General features: G+C 37.5%; 1 protein-coding gene across 1 annotated transcript in view; it reads left to right on the plus strand.

Annotated features, from left to right (window-relative positions):
- The window catches only part of RNF145 (ring finger protein 145), a 106907-nt gene extending 95120 nt beyond the window's left edge, over positions 1 to 11787 (plus strand). The window contains exons 9-13 of the mRNA XM_031935487.1: positions 1 to 116; positions 739 to 921; positions 6426 to 6573; positions 7570 to 7926; positions 10163 to 11787. The exon at positions 1 to 116 is cut by the window's left edge and continues 1 nt beyond it. Of these exons, the coding sequence (XP_031791347.1) occupies positions 1 to 116; positions 739 to 921; positions 6426 to 6573; positions 7570 to 7926; positions 10163 to 10528 (1170 nt within the window). The 3' untranslated portion in view covers positions 10529 to 11787. The remainder of the gene's footprint in view (positions 117 to 738; positions 922 to 6425; positions 6574 to 7569; positions 7927 to 10162) is intronic.
- The last annotated feature ends 8583 nt before the right edge of the window (positions 11788 to 20370 follow it).

A 20370-nucleotide genomic window follows, 5' to 3' on the forward strand; every position in this document is an offset into this window, starting at 1 on the left:
TACTCTCTTTTGGGTTTAGTCTTCACAGTTTCTTTTGTTGCCTTGGGTGTTCTCACACTCTGCAAGTTTTACTTGCAGGGTTATCGAGCTTTCATGAATGATCCTGCCATGAATCGGTAAGTACTTTCCTTGAATACATCTAGAAATGTAAATGCTATAGATAACTCAAGGAAGTAATGATGAATTTCTTTGGCTGATGAATTTTAGAAGAAATGGAATTGGAGAGTTTGTTTTTAATGGTTGCAACATTTGGGTTAAAGTACTATGAAAAAATACATTTCCATGTTAAAGAAAGATGTATTTTTATTGTATGTATTAATACATTATGAATGTTGGACACCTTCCTTTCCTAGATTTCTTTAAGAGATTTTCAGAAGCTTGCTTTCTCCCATTTGAAGTTTAACCCTGTTAAAATCTGATTTCTGTATAGTTTTGATATTAATATCTGGCTTATTAACAAAGTCGGGTTGGAAAATTTCTATTTGTCTTAGAAGTTATTATTTTTGCCCTCATTGTGTGGTAAAATAATAGCTATTATGCCTTTGCACGTGTAGTGATATATATGACTATTTCATTAATGTTATAAAGTTAATATACTGATCAGGTTTTTAGTCTGAATTAAGTCAGAATAGATTTAAAAATATGTAACAAGAGTCTAAGACTTTGGATTATTTTTCTCTTTGAATTAAATGAGATTCAGATTATTTTATGTTTTCTGAAAATGTATGCTTTTTTTAGGGGTATGACAGAAGGAGTAACGCTGTTAATCCTGGCAGTGCAAACTGGGCTGATAGAACTACAGGTTGTTCATCGGGCATTCCTGCTCAGTATTATCCTTTTCATTGTTGTAGCTTCTATCCTACAGTCCATGTTAGAAATTGCAGATCCTATTGTTTTGGCACTGGGAGCATCTAGAGACAAGTAAGAGGCCTCTTAATATTCTTTAAATTAACTCATGTAATATTTTTTACATGCATTTGTTGTCTAAATATTTAGGGAATATTTAGAGACAGAAAAATGGATATGGGTAATTGGTATTAGCTTAGGTTAATTCAACAAGTTGATGTTTTTATTTTTCCTGTATGAGATGTTTGACTTATTTGACTGTTGTTTCTTCTCTCAAGATTTTTTAGTGAAAAATCACATCAAAGGCCATGTAATTATAAGTTAACTTTTGCTGCTTCAGATGAATTTAATACTTTTTATATTTGTCCAGTTTTAAAATTAAGAATATAGAGCATAAAATTTAGTCTAGCATAATAAATGTAACAAATAATATGTAATTTTATTCTGTGTAAATTAAAGGAGAGAAAGCATCAAGTGAAATGCAAATGAAGGAGAGGAAAATAGAGGCTCTCAGGTAATCATAAAATAGACATTTATGGAAAAACAGCCTCATTTGATAGAGTTTTAGACAGTTTCAACTGACTGGATTATAGGGATTCTTGACAACTTATAGGACCCAATGAAATTAATAGTTGGATTCATGTACATCTTGCATTACAGTAAAATTTTAAACTCTGTATATTTTATTGATACATAGTAGTAGTATATATTTTTGAGGTACATGTGATGTTTTGAGAGCTGTATACATTGTATAACGATTAAATCAGGATAATTGAGGTATCCAGAAATTTTTGTGAGGGATAAAAGCCAAACTGTTATTTAGTTCCTTAAAGATACAGTCTTTTTATTGTAGTTTATACAAGGAAATTCTATAAGGAATTTCTGAAAATTCAGTGTCACTGTTTTTTTCTAGTGCTCTATCCACATTCTGATTATTGATTATAGAAATACATCTGCATTTATTGCTTCTTTGGTAGCCTTTTATGAGTGAGGGAACTGCTAATATCTTGGGAGGTAGAATTGTATCAGCTGGTTTCTAAAACATTCCAAATTAACATTTGAATTATAGTACATCCAATTCATCTTTGTATCCCCATAACACACACCGCCAAACATTCAATAAAATTTTCTCAAGTGGTAGGATGGCTGAAAAATCAATTTAAATAAGCTCAGACTCTTAGACATGTTTTAGATCTTCTTAATCATCATCATTGATTGTAGTTATTTCACATTTGTTTATGAAGTTTAAGTTTTCTCAACTGAGGCATTTAAAATGTTGAACTCAAGGGTGAGTGCAATTAAATAGCCACTTAGTAGATCTGAAAAGTAGATTTCTTTGACCTAAGTATAATTAGTATTTTGTCATCTCTGTCAATATCATTTGTTATTAATCACACTAATTAGTATATATTGATAAAACTAATATTTGGAAAAGAGAAAAATGATGTTTTTCCACTACTGTAAGTATCAGTAGATGCTGTTGTGGGTCTTCCCAGGATACTGAACTATCCTCACTACTGGCTTTCTCCAAAATTAGATGCAGAGGAGATGTAGAGAGAAAGGAGCAACCTGAGAAGTGTTGTATGTGGATTTGGGGTACTTCGAATTGGTGTCTATGTTATTCCTTCTGGCTGCAGCTGCATTAACCTGAGGCAGGAGAGGCTGCCCCCTTGGCTGTGGGAGGAAAAGCAGACATGAACTGTTCTGTTCTGTTCTTCCCTCCCACCATTGCCTACAGTAGTAAGAGAATAACCGCCAGCTACATGCTAGTACTTTTTAAAACAAATGAAATAAAGTTAAGAGAAAAATGCCACTTACCACAACTGCCTCAAGAACTAAAAAGTTGAATAGTTCTGTAACAGTTAAATAAATTAAAGCAGTTGGCAAACTTCTTGAGCCAGATGATATTACAGGCAAGTTCTACCAAATTTCAAGGAACAGTTATCCCTATTTTATTTACTTATTTATTTTTAGAGATGGAATCTCGCTGTGTTGCCCAGGCTGGACTCCTGGGCTCAAGCAGTGCTCCTGTCTCAGCCTTCTGTGGAGCTGGGACACATGTGCACACCACCACACTTGGCAGATTATTTAAAACAAATACTTTCAAACTATAAGAGGAATACCTCCCAATTCACTCTGTGAAGCCATTGTAATCCCAGTATTGAAATAAATCAGGCAATTTGAGAAAAATAAAGTATTTCACTCATAGCAGGAGATATTACGAGGCATTTGTAATGTTGGCTTAAGGTAGACCAGTGGAATAGAGACCCCAGACTGACCCATATATGGGTGGAACTCTGGTATATGACAGAAATGGCATGCCGATGAGTGGAGACAGGTGCCAGTCTATAATGAAGCTAGAAAAACACTGGATTCCTATCTCGCACTACAAACAAAATAACTCCAGTATGTTAGGGACTTAAATGTCAAAAACAGAAAGTTAAAATTCCACTGAGATTAGTGTATTTTGGATGTTTGAGTAGGAAAAGATTTCTTAAACTGACAGAACTGACTATGGAAGACCGAAATTGACTATAACTATGAAAGAAAAGATTAATACATTTAACTATTAATATTCGAATTAATAGCAATTTTTAAACCTAAAGATAAGTTAGAAATGGTCATTACAAACTGGAATAAAATATTTCTAGTGTGTACTCCTTATCAAGAATCGCTCCTACACATCAGTAAGAGAAATGGACACAAAACATGATGAGGCATTTAGGAAAAGAGAAGACAGGCAAACATGAAGAGAAGTTCAGCATCATTCATGACAAAGGAATTGTGAAGGCCACAGCGAGATACTTTCTTACACGCAGTCAAATGGAAGAAGGAGAGAGAAAGGGGAGGGAAAAATCTACCAGTACCTATGATGGGGGAAGTTGCAGCTCTACAGGATATCCCAGGTACTGATGAGAGTGTAAAGTGGTGTAGTCACTTTGGAAGAGAGTTTGGCATGATCTCCTTATAGGTATATATTCAAAGACTCTTGCACGTATACAGTAGGAGACATGTAGAAGAATGTTCGTAGAACAGTTCACCTCACCAGAAGCCTGGGAACAACCCAGACGCCAATGCAACAAGAAAGTAGATGATAACATGTGATAATAGTCACAGTGCTATGTTAAAAATAGTGACCCACAAAACAGTATGAATGATCATAGCAGCACGAGGTAAAAAAGTAAATCCAAAAAAATGACAATGTAGGATATTATTTTTATATTAAAAACAAAACTTTAAAATGTGTAATACTTAGGAATACGTATAGATAAAACTAAACTATAAAAAGGGAAGCAGGCAAGAGAATGAAGCACACAGGATTCAAGATGGTGGTTTCGTGGGGCGGAGGGGCGAGCGAGGACATGGTACATATAGGCAGGCCTGCCCCTGTGGTTAGATGTGGCTTATTGTCCAGGCCTTCACCTGTATGTGGGAAGTGGGTTCATAAATGCTTGTTACATTATTTACAATAGTTAATTAGATTACTGACTAAATAAAAGGAAGGACATGCAGAGACCAATGATCATAGTACATCGTCAGTCAAGGATTGTGATGAATTCAATTCCGTGTACTGGGGATTAAAAAAGGAAAGGAAAAGCATCCTAATTCTCAAGTTAGAGGACAATTAAGAGATGATACTGATAGTCCATGAAACAATTATCTTTATTATTAATGAAATAATTATTAAGGGGAAAATCTTCATAAATATGTCTTTGGAGTTGCTTGAACTATAGGTAATTTCCATGTTTAGCTTAGGGGAGGGTGTGTGAGTTAGCTTTAGCCATAGAAACAATTGGTTAATTTATCTGTAAATGTTATTGCAGTTTTTAATAAGGAATATTAGAACTATAGTCTGCTTATTCAAATTATATAGCAAATTTTCAAAAGGCAAACATTTTAGGAAATGGGTTGTCATTTTATAGCGCTTAACCTATTTCTCAAGGTTTCAATGTAATTTTCCCTTATTCTTTTTATATTTTATTTGAAATTTGATTTTATTTTAACTATTTAGATAAGGACATATATGTGTGTCTATGTATATGTATGTGTGTATATATCCACCTGTATTAAAATTAGACATAAATGTAAAACTCTTGACATAACGTATGTACATTCGTGTGTGTGCTTAAATATATGTGTGTGTGTTTATAAATATGTACATATTTTATATAAATGAATCATAGCTGGCTTGATTTTAAAAAAATATATTTAAGATTTTAAGGCAGATTGCCCTATTAGAGCTATAATTCATCATCTAACACAGTACAGCTACTATGATGATCCTTCTTGCCTGCCTTTCTTTAAAAAGTTAAAATTGCTGAATCTGAAAGTAAAGCTACTGACAAGTTTACATTTGTTCCTTAATTTCTGATTATTATTATTATTATTGTTAGTTTTTGGCAAGAAAAAATGTAAAACACTATCCAAAGTATGCAGCTTTAATTTTCACCATAATAATTAACTGTCTTCTCTGAACTACTGATTATGTTAGGACCACACTGTATAGCATTTGACCTTGTGTGGTAATTTTTACTTCCTGCCTATATTATAATTAAAGGTAGGAAAGATGATTTATGTTATTTGTGTCTCTTTGAGATGCTTTACCTGGATTTGAGAACATATCACAGATGTTGATATTTAATTAAAACAGCTTAATTTTTTTTGTAGCCATGAGCTTTAAACTATTTCAATTGAAAGCCAAATTTGTTTAGCTTGAACTAGCCTAAAGGGTTTAAAGAAATGGATGGAGAGCACGATGGAGGAATTTCAAGTGGGATATAAGAGTGCTTGTGTTTTGCTGAGAGGGCAGTTAGTTAACCAGCTCGGTTTATGAGGAACAAATTTGACAAGCTTGGATGGAAAAATTGGGAGTGGAGGACCTCAAATGCCAGACTCAAAAATTTAGAGACAGTGTTGAAAATATTATGATAGTAGAGCTTTAGGAAGATTAGTCTGGCTGACAGTGTCCTGGATAGATCAGGACTGGAGGAGGGAGGAAAACCAGCTAGTAGATCGTACAATACAGTTGCTCTCAGTCACGTCTCCCACTTCCCCTGACCACAACAGATGTGAGGGTGAATGTACTTGCTCATTGGAGAGTCATTCCTGTTAGTGACACTGCACTCACTATAGCAGAGATTCTCATCACAAGTGGAATGAGTGGGGAGAGGGTGTCATAAGATTTATGTTATTTGAAAAATAACATATGTTATGAAAAAGACCACAAATTATTCTAATACTCCCCCCGTCTTAACCAGGATAAATTATTAAAATTGTTAAGGTTTAACGCTACAAAAGCCTCAAGTAATTTGAAATTGCTAGGAGTAGCAATTGAAAGCAAACTATTGAGGAACAAAAGAAAATCAGTGGTACTTTGCAGTTGACTGAGTGTGGTGACTTTGACATGCCAAGCCTTTGTGACATGGCCTGAACTCTAGTGCAGTGACTGGCATGGAGAAGGGTGTTCAGTGAGGAATTTGTGAAATTTAATCATGGCACCAGAGATGTTAGCTGCTGATGTGAGTGGTTGTGCTACTAGGTGGCAGGCACTTAAAAAGAATAATTTTTTCTTTCTCCAGGAGCTTGTGGAAACACTTCCGTGCTGTAAGCCTTTGTTTATTTTTATTGGTATTCCCTGCTTATATGGCTTATATGATTTGCCAGTTTTTCCACATGGATTTTTGGCTTCTTATCATTATTTCCAGCAGCATCCTTACCTCTCTTCAGGTAAGCCTATGATTAATTGACTCTGTATAATAACTGATTTTGTTATTTTTGCTCCCAGAAAAGGAATTAAATTTTTTCAAGGTGAATGATGATAAGTGTACTATTGAGGTGATAACTTCTCTCTCTCTCTCTTTACTAGAACACATTATATTTATTTGAGCACAGGAGGTAGATGGCAGGTTATTAAAATATTAGATAAACCTATTGATGTCACTGTATTTTTTATGAAGGTAATTAAGCCTTTCAGTTTCTCTTTTTCAAAATGGTATGATACAGAGATGTCACGTAAATCTTAAATTGATAAGTAACTAAAACAATAAACATTTTTAGAGCTTGTGTCAGAGCTTATTTGGAGTGTGTTTTTTTAAATTAAGTTCCACTAAAAAATACCAATAGTTTCATGATGTATATAAATATATATGTATCTGATGTGTGTGTATTACACATATACAGACATGATACATGTTTCGCAGACATGCACACACAAAATATTGCCCTAGAAATAATAAGCTTATTGTAACTTAAAGGAAGATCTTTGCTACCTAAGTTAAGAAGTAAAAGAAAATGTAACACTGACAGTGAAGAGTTATTCATTGTTTTTTGTAGAAGTAAAAGTTCTTTGAGAGTTGTGAACAGGAATGACTATGGTATGAGGAAAATTAAGATGGAGTTGATGAGTTTTGGTGACCTAAGGAATAAGGGAAAAAGATGAATCAGAAAATTGATTACTCATCAGAATCATTTTAGGAAAGTCATGTCTGACGGTGTGGCTTTTTGTTATCTATGCTTGGATTACTAAGATCACCCACATTTTAGTTACATCAGTGTCTTCTCTTTAGAGTTGATTTTTTATTTATTTAAAATGTTTTTTTTACCTGGATACTCTTCTGTAGATTTGAAATATTGCATCTTAAAAACACCAGGAATGTGTTATTGTTTAAAGCCTATGAAAAAAGTCTCTTATCATATTTCAAGATACGTACATTGTTTTTTCAGGTTCTGGGAACACTTTTTATTTATGTCTTATTTATGGTTGAGGAATTCAGAAAAGAGCCAGTGGAAAACATGGATGATGTCATTTACTATGTGAATGGCACTTACCGCCTGCTGGAGTTTCTTGTGGCCCTCTGTGTGGTGGCCTATGGCGTCTCAGAGACCATCTTTGGAGAATGGACAGTGATGGGCTCAATGATCATCTTCATTCATTCCTACTATAACGTGTGGCTTCGGGCCCAGCTGGGGTGGAAGAGCTTTCTTCTCCGCAGGGATGCTGTGAATAAGATTAAATCATTACCCATTGCTACAAAAGAGCAGCTTGAGAAACACAATGATATTTGTGCCATCTGTTATCAGGTAACTCCTTCAATAAGAATCTGTTTGGGTAAGTCATATAGTGTATCCCTTGGGACTGTAACCATATTAACCAAATTCAACTTAAATTTCTAGGCAGAATTATCTTCTGGATTAAAAAAAAAGTGGACCTCAAGTATTAAAGACCTGACAAAATATTTCCATTTTATTTCTAAATTAAGTTTTAAATTTAGTCCCTTGGGTTCTAATGTATTGTTGTTTTCAACATTATTGCTCACCCATAAATAAAGGAAAAACAGGTTAGGTGCATTTTATATTTACTCCTGAATACACACTCACACGGACTATCGAATAGACTATCAACGAGGGGTCAGCAACTCCTGAAAAGTGGTGTGCCAAAATTCTGACTCTTTTCCCTCTGGTATTCCCAGAGTGGGGAAGAACTATTCATGTATCTAACATAGGTAGAGAGAATATGTGCTCACCTGTGGGTTGCTGAGTATTGGAGGGTACAAACATTTGGTGGAAGTGGGTGGATGTGGCAAAGTGCCAACTGATGTACAATTGAAGTTGGCCTACTTACAGTCTTTGGCACATGCACCATAAAGAGCCTGATGATTGCCTTCTATTACAAATTAAAGGTAGTACTTAAATCACTTCGGAAATAAAACAACAACAAAAAGATCTAGAGTTTAATCATCAGTCACCCATGCAAGAGGCTGCACTGTTGGAAATATGGACAGAGATAATGGCCAACAGCAGAAACTATGTGAGATGATGACCGACAGCAGAAACTATGTCCCATTTTTAAAATCACTCTCTAAGAGTGTAGGCTGGTAGACTAAAACTATAGACAGTGTCATCAGTATACAGGGGATATTCTTTCTTCAGGATTGCTTTTGTAGTTTAGATGGGGGATGTATGTATTTGTGCATATTTAAATTTGTGCGTATTTAAGAATTTTTTTCTAATAGTAAAATACAACTACTAATTTTTTATTGTGATTGGAACATACTTTTTGATCCTAGCTAAACAATGGTTTCCAGGTTGTTTTTGCATTTGAGGGGACTGAGGAGTAATAGAGGGTTCCAGCCTCCCTTCAGAGTAGCCATTCTCTTAGTTGTGTTTATTATTAAAGTGAACCCTAGCTCTTTTGTGCTAGGTAGCCTCATTGTACTCAGGACAAAGCACATCAAAACAGAGTCGGAGCACCTCAGCTTCAGCAGCTGATGTCTGAATATTCCATCTCGGGGATTCAAGAGTCCTGTTTGTATTTCCTGTTGTCACATCACTTTTTTTGAGGTGCTAGAACTACCTGCTGATATCATACGGAAAATGAGAGTACAACTGCTTAGCTTCCCAGCTGGCTGCTTTTCCTTGGATGGCTTTCTGCTTAAAAGTTGACTCCCAGGTGTTACCAGTTCTTGGCAAGGAATTTCTGGGATATCCACACCTCCTTGTTTTGGGACTTTAAACAAATTAATGATTGATTTGCCAAATGTATGTCTTTATAACTTCATGTCTCCAGGCTTCCCTCTTCATATATATCTTATGCAAGAAATATCAATGCAAAGTACACCACTCCTTGTTCTAGCGGTTATCAAATGTGAGTGTATAAAAGTCACATAGGTGACTTGTTGTACATCGTGATATATTCCACTTCAGTAGGTCTTGGGTGGCCCAAGACTATGTGTTAACAAGTGATTCTTATGCAAGTTGAGAAACACTGCCTTATATAGACCAGATCTTGGAAACTGGGTATATGCATTGTCCCTAATGAGAGATTGCCACTTCCTTGCCAATACCCTGGTATTATATGGCTGATTTTGTCTCCTTGCCAATAATTTCATCATAGAGTAATGTGTTCAGCTGTGTTGAAGCAAAACTGTAGAAAAAGTCCTGTCTTCATCAGATTTTCTGAGGTTGTAATTATACTCTTGTCATACCAGTGGAGACCCAGTAATCATACTGCAACAGTTGTGTAACACTTGCATTTCATATTAAGGCAAAACCCAGTTATAAAGGTAGCTTCTTCCTCATTTTTGGTTTTTCCTTCACTTTTAGAAAGTACTTAGCCAGTGGTTCTTGCATTATTTGTATAAGGGGGATCTGTGGTGGCAGCAGGATTATTACTGATACATAAAGTAAGTTTTATGCTAAGATCTATGTTACAAATTTTCTATTGTGGGAAAGAAATATTAGAACCAGAACTTTGGGGATAGCATCAAAGATTCTAGAAAACGGACATTTATAAGGTATCTATTTCCCCCTCTTCTAGGACATGAAATCTGCTGTGATCACGCCTTGCAGTCATTTTTTCCATGCAGGGTGTCTTAAGAAATGGCTGTATGTCCAGGAGACCTGCCCTCTGTGCCACTGCCACCTGAAAAACTCCTCCCAGCTTCCAGGATTAGGAACTGAGCCAGTTCTGCAGCCTCATGCTGGAGCTGAGCAAAACGTCATGTTTCAGGAAGGTACTGAACCCCCAGGCCAAGAGCATACTCCAGGGACCAGGATACAGGAAGGTTCTAGGGACAATAATGAGCGCATCGCCAGACAACCAGATAACCAGGAAGGGGTTTTTGACCCCAGAGAATATCCTCACAGTGCAAAAGATGAAGCACATCCTGTTGAATCATCCTAGAGGAAAAGAAGCAGGAATGATGCTTTGATACTCTGGAGGAGAAGTTAACTCAAGATGGAATTCATGCTCTGATTTGAGGAATGAAAATGAGATGATCAGGCAGGAAACTGACATTCCAAGGATCTAATCCAGGAAGTCCTCTCACTGGGGACCACCTGCTTTCATCCCCTGACATTGTGGGAGAAATTTTGCAATGTATGCTAATCAAAATGTATTTCTATGTTCTATGCTGATGTTTTATAGAGGTTTGTGAAGAAAATTCAACCTCAGCAACTTCAGAAACTGCCCCTGATACGTGTGAGAGAGAAATAAAATCAGATTTGAGTGTTGAAAGGACTAAGGAAGTGAGGATAAAGAGCATGAAGACAGCATGGGAAGAAGCAGGCAGAAGTGGAACTGAACTTTCACTCTCCGTGGGACAGATCAATCTCATCATCAACTCTGAATAGCGACCAGCCCTCTCCTCTACCCCCTTTCTCCTCAGTTAATTGGAACTCAGTCAGGTGATGATTGAGTCTTGTACAGCACTGAAATGAAATCAAAGATGAAGAAGCATTGATTGTATTCAAAGATTGAAGCACGCTCATACTTTGTATGTGCTTTAGGGAAGGGGTGGGTGGGCACTTGGGCCTTGCGGGTGCATTCATGTAATCTGAGACTCTTGAACTTTATGACGGAGTCTTCAATATTTTGATGTATATGAAACTTTTGTTAATATGTTGTATACTTCGCTGGCTGTGTGAAGTAAACTAAAACTCTAATGAACACTTTGGAGTCCGCTTTAGTGAAGGAGACCAAAGTGGGAAGGGCTTTAGGGCACTGATAGAGGCCCTGGGTGTACTTTTCAATCCTGTGTGATGTTTAATTCTTGCAACTGAATCAAAACAGTGTTAAATTATGGCAATATTTGCACCTTGGGAATGAGTACATAACTGTATGATCACACTCTGCAAATGCCACTTTTAAAGCTGTTAATAGACTTTGCACCTTTTCTTTGACAAGGATGTGTCATATTTAAATTTTTACATTCATCATGGCTACAGGTAGAACTGGGGAGGGGGGAATGTAATTTTTTATGGGAATTTTGATATGAAAAGAAACTAGTCATTTATTTATACAATAGGCTTGGCTCAAAAAGTGTTTTTCAGACCTCGGTATTCCTAATGTGGGATGTGACTTTATTTTATTTTTAGTAGCAAATTTGGATGTAGACTGACAGACATAGCTGAATGTCTTAATAAATTTAAATTTGAAGATAATTATGTTTTGTTTCTGTGGTTTGTTGTCATTATAAAATGCTTTTTTTGAATTTTGTTCTTAGGAGGTTCTGTTTTTAATTTAGTTGGACTTACGTGGTGATCCTTGTTAGAATTGCCCTGTAGATGGCAAAACTCTTTGATTGAAAAGGACCATTTCTTTGAAATCTTCTACACCCACTGTTAGCAAACCTAGCTCTGCTTCAGAGGTGTTTGGGGAGCTCTTTATTTTAAAAAAGTATACATTTCTGAACCTTACTTCTGATTCAGATTGAATCAGCCTTTTGGGGTGCCTGAGCATTTCAGAGCTTCTATCCAGCTAGCCTAGCACTAAGGCAGTATGACTTTTTTGGGGGGAAAAAAAGTATCTGGGCTAGAATTCATTCCACCCCAGGTGTAGCTGAAGGTTTATCATCTTTTTGGTGCTTGGTGTTAGGCAGAAGACAAAGCAGATAGCTCCCTCTAGTGGTAAGAAGGCTACTATCCAAAGACCTAGCAGTAATTATCTGGGATTTTAATAAAAATAGAGTTCTTCGGAATCACTTTCACATTATAATACACTTTTTACTTCTTAATAGCAAATAGATCCCAGCTGTACATACCAAATCAGATGAGTCTGTTGGTAGCCTTTTGGACAAATGTCACTGTGTGTATTTCAGGAGGAATATATTATGTGGTTGTAACAAAACCTCAAAATTATAGTGGCTTTAAAACCACAAAGATTTGTGTCATGCACGTACACTACAAGAATACCGTTTGGTGCAGACACTCCGAGATGTAGGCTGGTGGAACAGCCACTATTGAACTTTCTGGATGGTCATGCCAGGGGGAAGCCTGCAAGGCTGTACACTAGCAATTACATGCTTCTCCCTGGTATGGACATGTCACTTGCACTCCCTCCCTTGGCCAGAACTACTAGTATGGCCCCACCAGCCACAACAGCACAGAAGCTGTCTTCCGTGTCCTAGAAAGAGAGCATATCAGTGACCAGCACTCTGGTAGAGCAAGACTTCATTTTACAGATTATTCAAAATTTGGGAGCACACCTGTGAATGGTTCCAAGTATACCAGTTGGGAACCTCTGACTTAACTTGTTTTGTCCTTACGTACTGGAGAGTAGCATTGTATAATGTCATCCATAATCAAAATCTAGTCATTTTTTAATAGCTTCCAACTCACTGCAGAGTTTTTGACTTAGGAAGAAGCAAAGTTTAACCACCTGGTTTGTTCTACTGAAGAGAAAATGAGAAAATTAGATTCAGTTCCCCTTGTATTTTGCTTGATCAAATGGAATCATCAGTTCCCTTATGAGTCCTTTTTAGGTCACTTTTCTTGTCTACTTAATGGTTTCCAGTGTTTTCAGACAGTGCATACCTATTTTCACGCATCAATATTCCCTTAAAAACTTTGTAATAAGGTCTGTCATCTTACGAACTTTGCCATCAAAATTAGTACTGTGACAATCCTTTATCAGTCCTCTTGGATTTAGGGAAATGGGCAGCACAGAGGGATAAAAGGGGCTTGCACTAAGGACAGGAGCTCTGGATTATAATTTTAAGTCCTCTATGATCTTTGGTTAGCCTTTGTTTTTCTGGGTATCAGCCTCATCTGAAAAAAAATTACTAAAGTGTCATTCTGTTTCAGGTTTTGTCCATCTGTATTTTTAATCCTCACCACTGACTGAGTAATGAGCTTCATATTTTTTAACAGTTTTAAACTAGAGACAGATGCTTCATTTTTTTTTTTTTTTTTTTTTTTTTTTTTTTTTGATGTGCTGTGCTACATATTCAACTTATCTATGATTCAGTTCCCCACTATATTCCCAGTCTCTGGTATATGGCAGAAGCACTCTAAATATCTACAGAATGAAGAAAATAAACTTAGCAGGTGGCTCCTCATATCAACCCTGTAGTGTAAAAATGGCAGAGAATTCTATTCTTTCCAGAGGCAGAGAGCATAATATTGCATGGCAACTAAATGAAGTCATTTCTGTGAGTGGGTTTTGACCTTCTTAACTGATCACATCTGAACTCAGTTTCTAGAGCAGAAATTACAAATTTGGGGCCTTCTGGAGAAATCTGGGCTGATGAATTTTGCTTTGTTGTTTGGCCTCATGATACATTTATTTTATTTATTTTTTTGAGATGGAGTCTTGCTCTTACCCAGGCTGGAGTGCAGTGTCACAATCTCAGCTCACTGCAGCCTCCATTTCCCGGGTTCAAGTGATTCTCCTGCCTCAGTCTCCCGAGTAGCTGGGATTACAGACATGCACCAGCACACCCGGCTAATTTTTGTATTTTAATAGAGATGGTTTCACCAGGTTGGCCAGACTGGCCTCGAACTCCTGGTCTCAAGTGATCCACCCGCCTTGGCTTCCCAAAGTGCTGGAATTACAGGCATGAGCCACCATGCCTGGCCTCAATTGTACATTTTTTAATGATATTTTTAAAAATATTTGAATCAGTTGCCAGCCATTTAAGAATTGCAAGATTGTACATGACAAACTCAGTTTCTGTCTTCTTGTGAAAAATTGGAAGTGCTGGCTGCATAGGCCACTCATTCTTGCTTGGCAACAGCATAAGCTGGGGTGGGCTGAGTTTCTAATTCACCCCTGTTCTCTCCACCACAGCTTACTGTAGCAAATTAGATCGCTCTCATCAGACTCCTCTGTTTGCTTAGAAGATGCTGTAAGTGAACACTGGGCAAGTTCAACATCTCATTTAATAACAGATCCTATATGAATATGTATAGTGCAGATAGATATTCGGTATTGATTAAAGTGAAAAACGAGATTAAAAAGCAGAAGCAATGTGTATAAATTTGACATTCATTTATGGAAGTATAGAACGTGTTTCTTTTTGTTTAATGACAGGAGTGCAGTAAAAGAAAAAAAATCAATGAGCAAGTGTTTTATTCGAAGACATTTGAAATTTCGATCTGTGCTAGAATTTTGCGTTTTGATATCACCAAGTTGTTTCTTGACCAGTGTTTCTCAACCTTTGATGGGCGTTGGAAGCAGGTTGGGAAGCTTGTGAAAAATACAATGCTAGCCAGGCACAGTGCCTCATGCCTGTAATCCCAGCACTTTGGGAGGCTGAGGCAGGTGGATCTCTTGAAGTCAGGAGTTCAAGACCAGCCTGACCAACATGGTGAAACCCTATCTCTACTAAAAATACAAAAATTAGCCAGGCGTGGTGACTCATGTTTGTAATCCCAGTTGCTTGGGAGGCTGAGGCAGGAGAATCACTTGAACCTGGGAGGCGGAGGTTGCAGTGAGCCGAGATCCTGCCACTGCACTCCAACCTGGGTAACAGAGTGGGACTCCATCTAAAAAAAAAAAAAAAGAAGAAAAGAATATGACGCCTAGACCCAGTCCCATAGGTTCTGACTGGGTAGGTTTGGGATGGAGCCTGGTATCTTACCTTTTCCGATTTTTCAGACGATTCTGATTGTATGGAAATGAGAGTACCTTTTTTAAAAATATTCCTGCTACTTCAGTGAGGGGGGTTCTTTGTTCTTGAATCTACCGTTTTTATGGAAGAAGATTCTTAGAGAAGAAATACACGTGAGTTTTGCCTGTGGGAAACATTGGTGGTTAAGGATTTTAGCAAACATTACAACCGATAGGGTTTCTACAGTGAAGCAGCAAAGCCTGGCCGACGCATTATGCAAGTGCGCATGTGCCATCTGGCTGAATCTACCAACCTTTTTTGGTTGGCTGACTACCCAGAAGTGTCTTAAGCTATTTATATTTGAAGGTAAAATGCTGTTAGCACCCCTTCCACCTCCCCTTTCCCAAGCATAAAACATTAAAGAATCCCAGAATTTTGGAAGCAAACCAGCCTTCAGAGATCTAGATCAGTGGTCCTACTTTACAAGAGAGCCAATTATCAATGTGCCCAAGGCCACACAATTGATGGCAAAGCAGGGAAGGGTGCTCAGGTCTCCTGAATCCAGTCCAATGCTCTTTCTGTTACACTTTCTCACCTCAAAAAAGATCCAAACACCCATGTGTATTTTGTTGCATTCAACAAAATGTATATTAACTTTAAAGATGTTACACGGGAGATTTGGTGAAAATCTGAAACAATTTCTGAGATATAATATTTAAAATTATCAATTTGAGATCAAATGTCTGGCAAATTATGTAAAAAGGGAAAGCAGTGAAAAAATATGGGATGTAGAATAAATCTTAATATATGGCAAGCCACAATCCATCAAGATTTGGAGTTGGAAACCGTTGGCTACAAAATACCCTTGTACCATTTAATACAAAAGACCTTCTGCATATTAGTTAGAGCCACAGATCCGTGCAGACCATATAATCACACTATTTGCAGGAACAGATGGGCTGTGTTTAAAACTGGGGAGTCAAGCCTTGGTTTACAGAATTTTAAAATATAAAACTGCTTCCTTCCAAAGATAAGTATTAAATCATCCTAAGAAACATGTGGGGGATAGATAGACATAAACACTGTAAATTCCCATTTTTTTCTCTAGTTGATTAATCTTTTCTGAAGTCATCTTCCCAAACTTACCTTGAAACTCCTCCCCTACCCCTATAAATAAAGCCCAAATTTTAAGGGGGGCAATTATGTTTATTTTTGTTATTATGAGCTATATTGTGCAACTCAAACGAATAAACTTGAGATATGGTCACCTCTATGTGTTTTGGTGCTGGTGCTGGTGGGGGACTGATATTGGAAAGGCCATGTATATTAGAAAAGTGTGTTCACAAGGGAAGGAAGCCAATTAGCTGAGCTAACTTGTATCATAACATTTTAGACTTTCAACCTGTATCTCACAGCCTGCCTCCATGCCACTGCCATTTGTCTTTTGTTATGGGCTTAGGTTTTTGTAGTTTCTTCTACATTTAAGAGGGAAAAAAGCAAATACAGCTTGAACAAATGATACCCAATGAATGAATATGCTCAGCTGGGTGAGGTGGTTCACATCTGTAATCCCAGCACTTTGGGAGGCTGAGGAGGGAAGTGTTTTGAGCCCAGGAGATCGAGATCAGCCTGGGAAACATAGGGAGAACCTGTCTCTACAAAAAATTAAAAATTAGCCAGGCATGGTGGCATGTGCCTGTAATCCCAGCTCCTCGGGAGGCTGAGGCGGGAGGATTGCCAAGCTGGGGAGATCAAGGCTGCAGTGGCTGTGACCATGCCACCGCACTCCAGCCAGGGTGACAGAGCAAGACCCTGTCTCAAAATAAATAATAATAATATAATAATAATAACAAAACAAAAGAAAATAAAAGAAATGCTTGCCACCAAAGTGTACTTGTTGTTTCAAGGGGAAGGAAAAAACATCTTTTTAAAAAGATGAGAAGCAATATTAACTACTTAGGAAAAGAACTTGAATATTTAATTTAATTTAATTAATTGATTTTTAAGATGGAGTCTTGCTCTGTTGCCCAGGCTGTAGTGCAGTGGTGTGATCTTGGCTCACTGCAACCTCTGCCTCGTGGGTTTAAGCGATTGTCCTGCCTCAGCCTCCTTAGTAGCTGGGACTGATCTGCCCACCTCGGCCTCCCAAAGTGTTGGGATTACAGGCGTAATCCCCGCCTCACTTGCAGGTGAGCCCCCGTGCCCATCCAGAACTTGAATATTTTTAATGTAATATGGGGCCAACACATACCTTACATCACAAATGAAAATAAAAACAAACATTTTGCTTAGTCAAATGTATGTGCATATATAGATTACATTCTGCTTAGAAGATGTGTGGATGCAACAAAGAAACTGTAGCCCAATATCCCTGATAAACATAGATGCAAAAATCCTCAACAAAATGCTAGCTAACCCAATCCAACAGCATATCAAAAAGATAACACATTATGATCAAGTAGGTTTCATTACCAGGGATGCAGGGATGCTTTAACATATGCAAGTCAATAAATGTGATACATCAAATAAACAGAACTAAAAGCAAAAATCATATGATCATCTCAATAGATGCAGAAAGAACATTTTATAAAATCCAGGATCCCTTTATGATAAAAACCCTCAACAAAGTTGGCACAGAAAGGATATACCTCAAAGTAATAAAAGCCATCTATGACAAACCCAAAGCCAACATCTTACCGAATTGGGAAAAGTTGAAAGCATTTTCCCTGAGAAATGGAACAAGACAAGGATGCCCATTTTTACCACTTCTATTCAATATAGTACTGGAAGTTCCAGCCAAGGCAATCAGGCAAGAGAAAGAAAGAAAGGGCATCAAAATTGGAAAAAAGGAAGTCAAACTGTCACTGTTCACCAATGATATGATCATATACCTAGAAAACCCTAAAGACTCATTGGAAAAGCTCCTACATCTGATAAATTAATTCAGTAAAGGTCTCAGGATACAAAATCAATGTACAAAAATCAGGGGCACCGCTATACATCAACAACCACCAAGCTGAGAGTCAAATCAAGAATCCAACCCCTTTTACAACAGCTACAAAAATAAAATATGTATACTTAGAAATATACATAACCAAGGAGGTGAAAGATCTCTACAAAGAAAACTACAAAACACTGCTGAAAGAAATCAGAGAGAACACAAACAAATGGAAACACATCCCATGCTCATGGATGGGTAGAATCAGTGTTGTGAAAATGACCAAACTACCCAAAGAAATCTACGGATTCAATGCAATTCCCATCTAAATGCCATATCATTCTTCACAGAACTAGAAAAAACAATCCTAAAATTCATGTGGAACCAAAAGAGAGCCCACATAGCCAAAGCAGTACTAAGCAAAAAGAACAAATCTGGAGGCATCACATCACCCGACTTCAAATTATACTATTACCCAAACCATGGTACTGGTATAAAAATAGGCATGTAGACCAGTGGAACAGAATAGAAAACCCAGAAATAAAGCCGAATACAGCCAATTGATTTTCAACAAAACATACAAAAATGTCAACTGGGGGAAGGACACCCTATTCAATAAATGGTGCTGGGAAAACTGGCAAACCACATGTAGAAGAGTGAAACTGGATCCTTATCTCTCACCTTATACAAAAATCAACTCAAGATGGATTAAATCTAAGACCTGAGACCATGAAAATTCTAGAAGATAATATTGGAAGAACTCTTCTAGACATTGGCCTAGACGAAGAGTTCATGACCAAGAACCCAAAAGCAAATTCAACAAAAACAAAAATAAATAAATGGGACCTAATTAAGCTAAAAAGCTTCTGCCAGGAGATCGAGACCATCCTGGCTAGCATGGTGAAACCCTGTCTCTACTAAAAATACAAAAAATTAGCCAGGCGTGGTGGGGGGCACCTCTAGTTCCAGCTACTTGGGAGGCTGAGGCAGGAGAATGGCGTGAACCTGGGAGGTGGAGCTTGTAGTGAGCAGAGATAGCGCCACTGCACTCCAGCCTGGGCGACAGAGTGAGACTCCATCTCAAAAATAATAATAATAATAATAATAATAATAATAATTAGCAGAGTAAATAGACAACCCATAGAATGGGAGAAATTATTAAGGAATGTAAACTAATACAATCACTATGGAAAATATTATGGAGACTCCTTAAAGAACTAAAGGTAGAACTATCATTAGATCCAGCAATCTCACTACCGGGTATCTACCCAAGGGAAAAGAAGTCATTATATGAAAATGACACACGTACACTCATGTTTATAGCAGCACAATTCACAATTGCAAAAATATGGAATCAACCCAAAAGCCCATTAACCAACGAATGGATAAAGAAAGCGTGGCATATATATATCAAGGAATACTACTCAACCATAAAATGGAACAAAATAATGGCCTTTGCAGCAACTTGCATGGAGCTGGAGGCGATTATTCTAAGTAAAGTAACTCAGGAATGGAAAACCAAATATAATTTGTTCTCCCTTATAAGTGAGGGCAAATCTATGAGCATGCAAAGGCATAAGAACAATACAATGCATGTTGGGGACTTGGGGAAAACGGTGGAAGGGGGAAGGGGATGAGAAATAAAAGACTGCATATTGAGTACAGTGTATAGTGCGCAGGTGATGGGTGCAATGAAATATCAGAAGTCACCACTAAAGAACTTATCCATGTAACTAAAAATCACCTGTATCCCCAAAGCCATTGAAATAAAATAAAAATTATAAAAAGATGGGTGGATAGAATTCAATAAACTCAGATGCAATGTGATACATTCAGAATCTAGTATGAAAGTACCATTTGGCCAGGCACGGTGGCTCACACCTGTAACCCCAGCACTTTGGGAGGCGGGCAGACCTCTTGAGGAATTTGAGACCAGCCTGGGCAACATGGCGAAACCCTGTCTCTACAAAAAAATATGAAAAATTAGCTGGGTGTGGAGGCACAGTTGTACTCCCAGCTATGGTCCCAGCTACTTGGGAGGCTGAGGTAGGAGGATCACCTGAGCCTTGGAGATTGGGGCTGCAGTGAGCCGTGATTGTTTTACTGCACTTCAGACTGGATGATGGAGTGAGACCCTGTCTTGGAAAAAAAAAAAAAAAAGGACAATTAGTAACACATCAAGGATCCCCCACCAACTGCCCCCTACCAGCATGGGGATGAGAAGATCAGTGTGTGCCTAGTCATTCTCACTGAATG

This window comes from Piliocolobus tephrosceles, chromosome 4 (genome assembly GCF_002776525.5).
Source record: "Piliocolobus tephrosceles isolate RC106 chromosome 4, ASM277652v3, whole genome shotgun sequence".
NCBI classification, from domain to species: Eukaryota; Metazoa; Chordata; class Mammalia; order Primates; family Cercopithecidae; genus Piliocolobus; species Piliocolobus tephrosceles.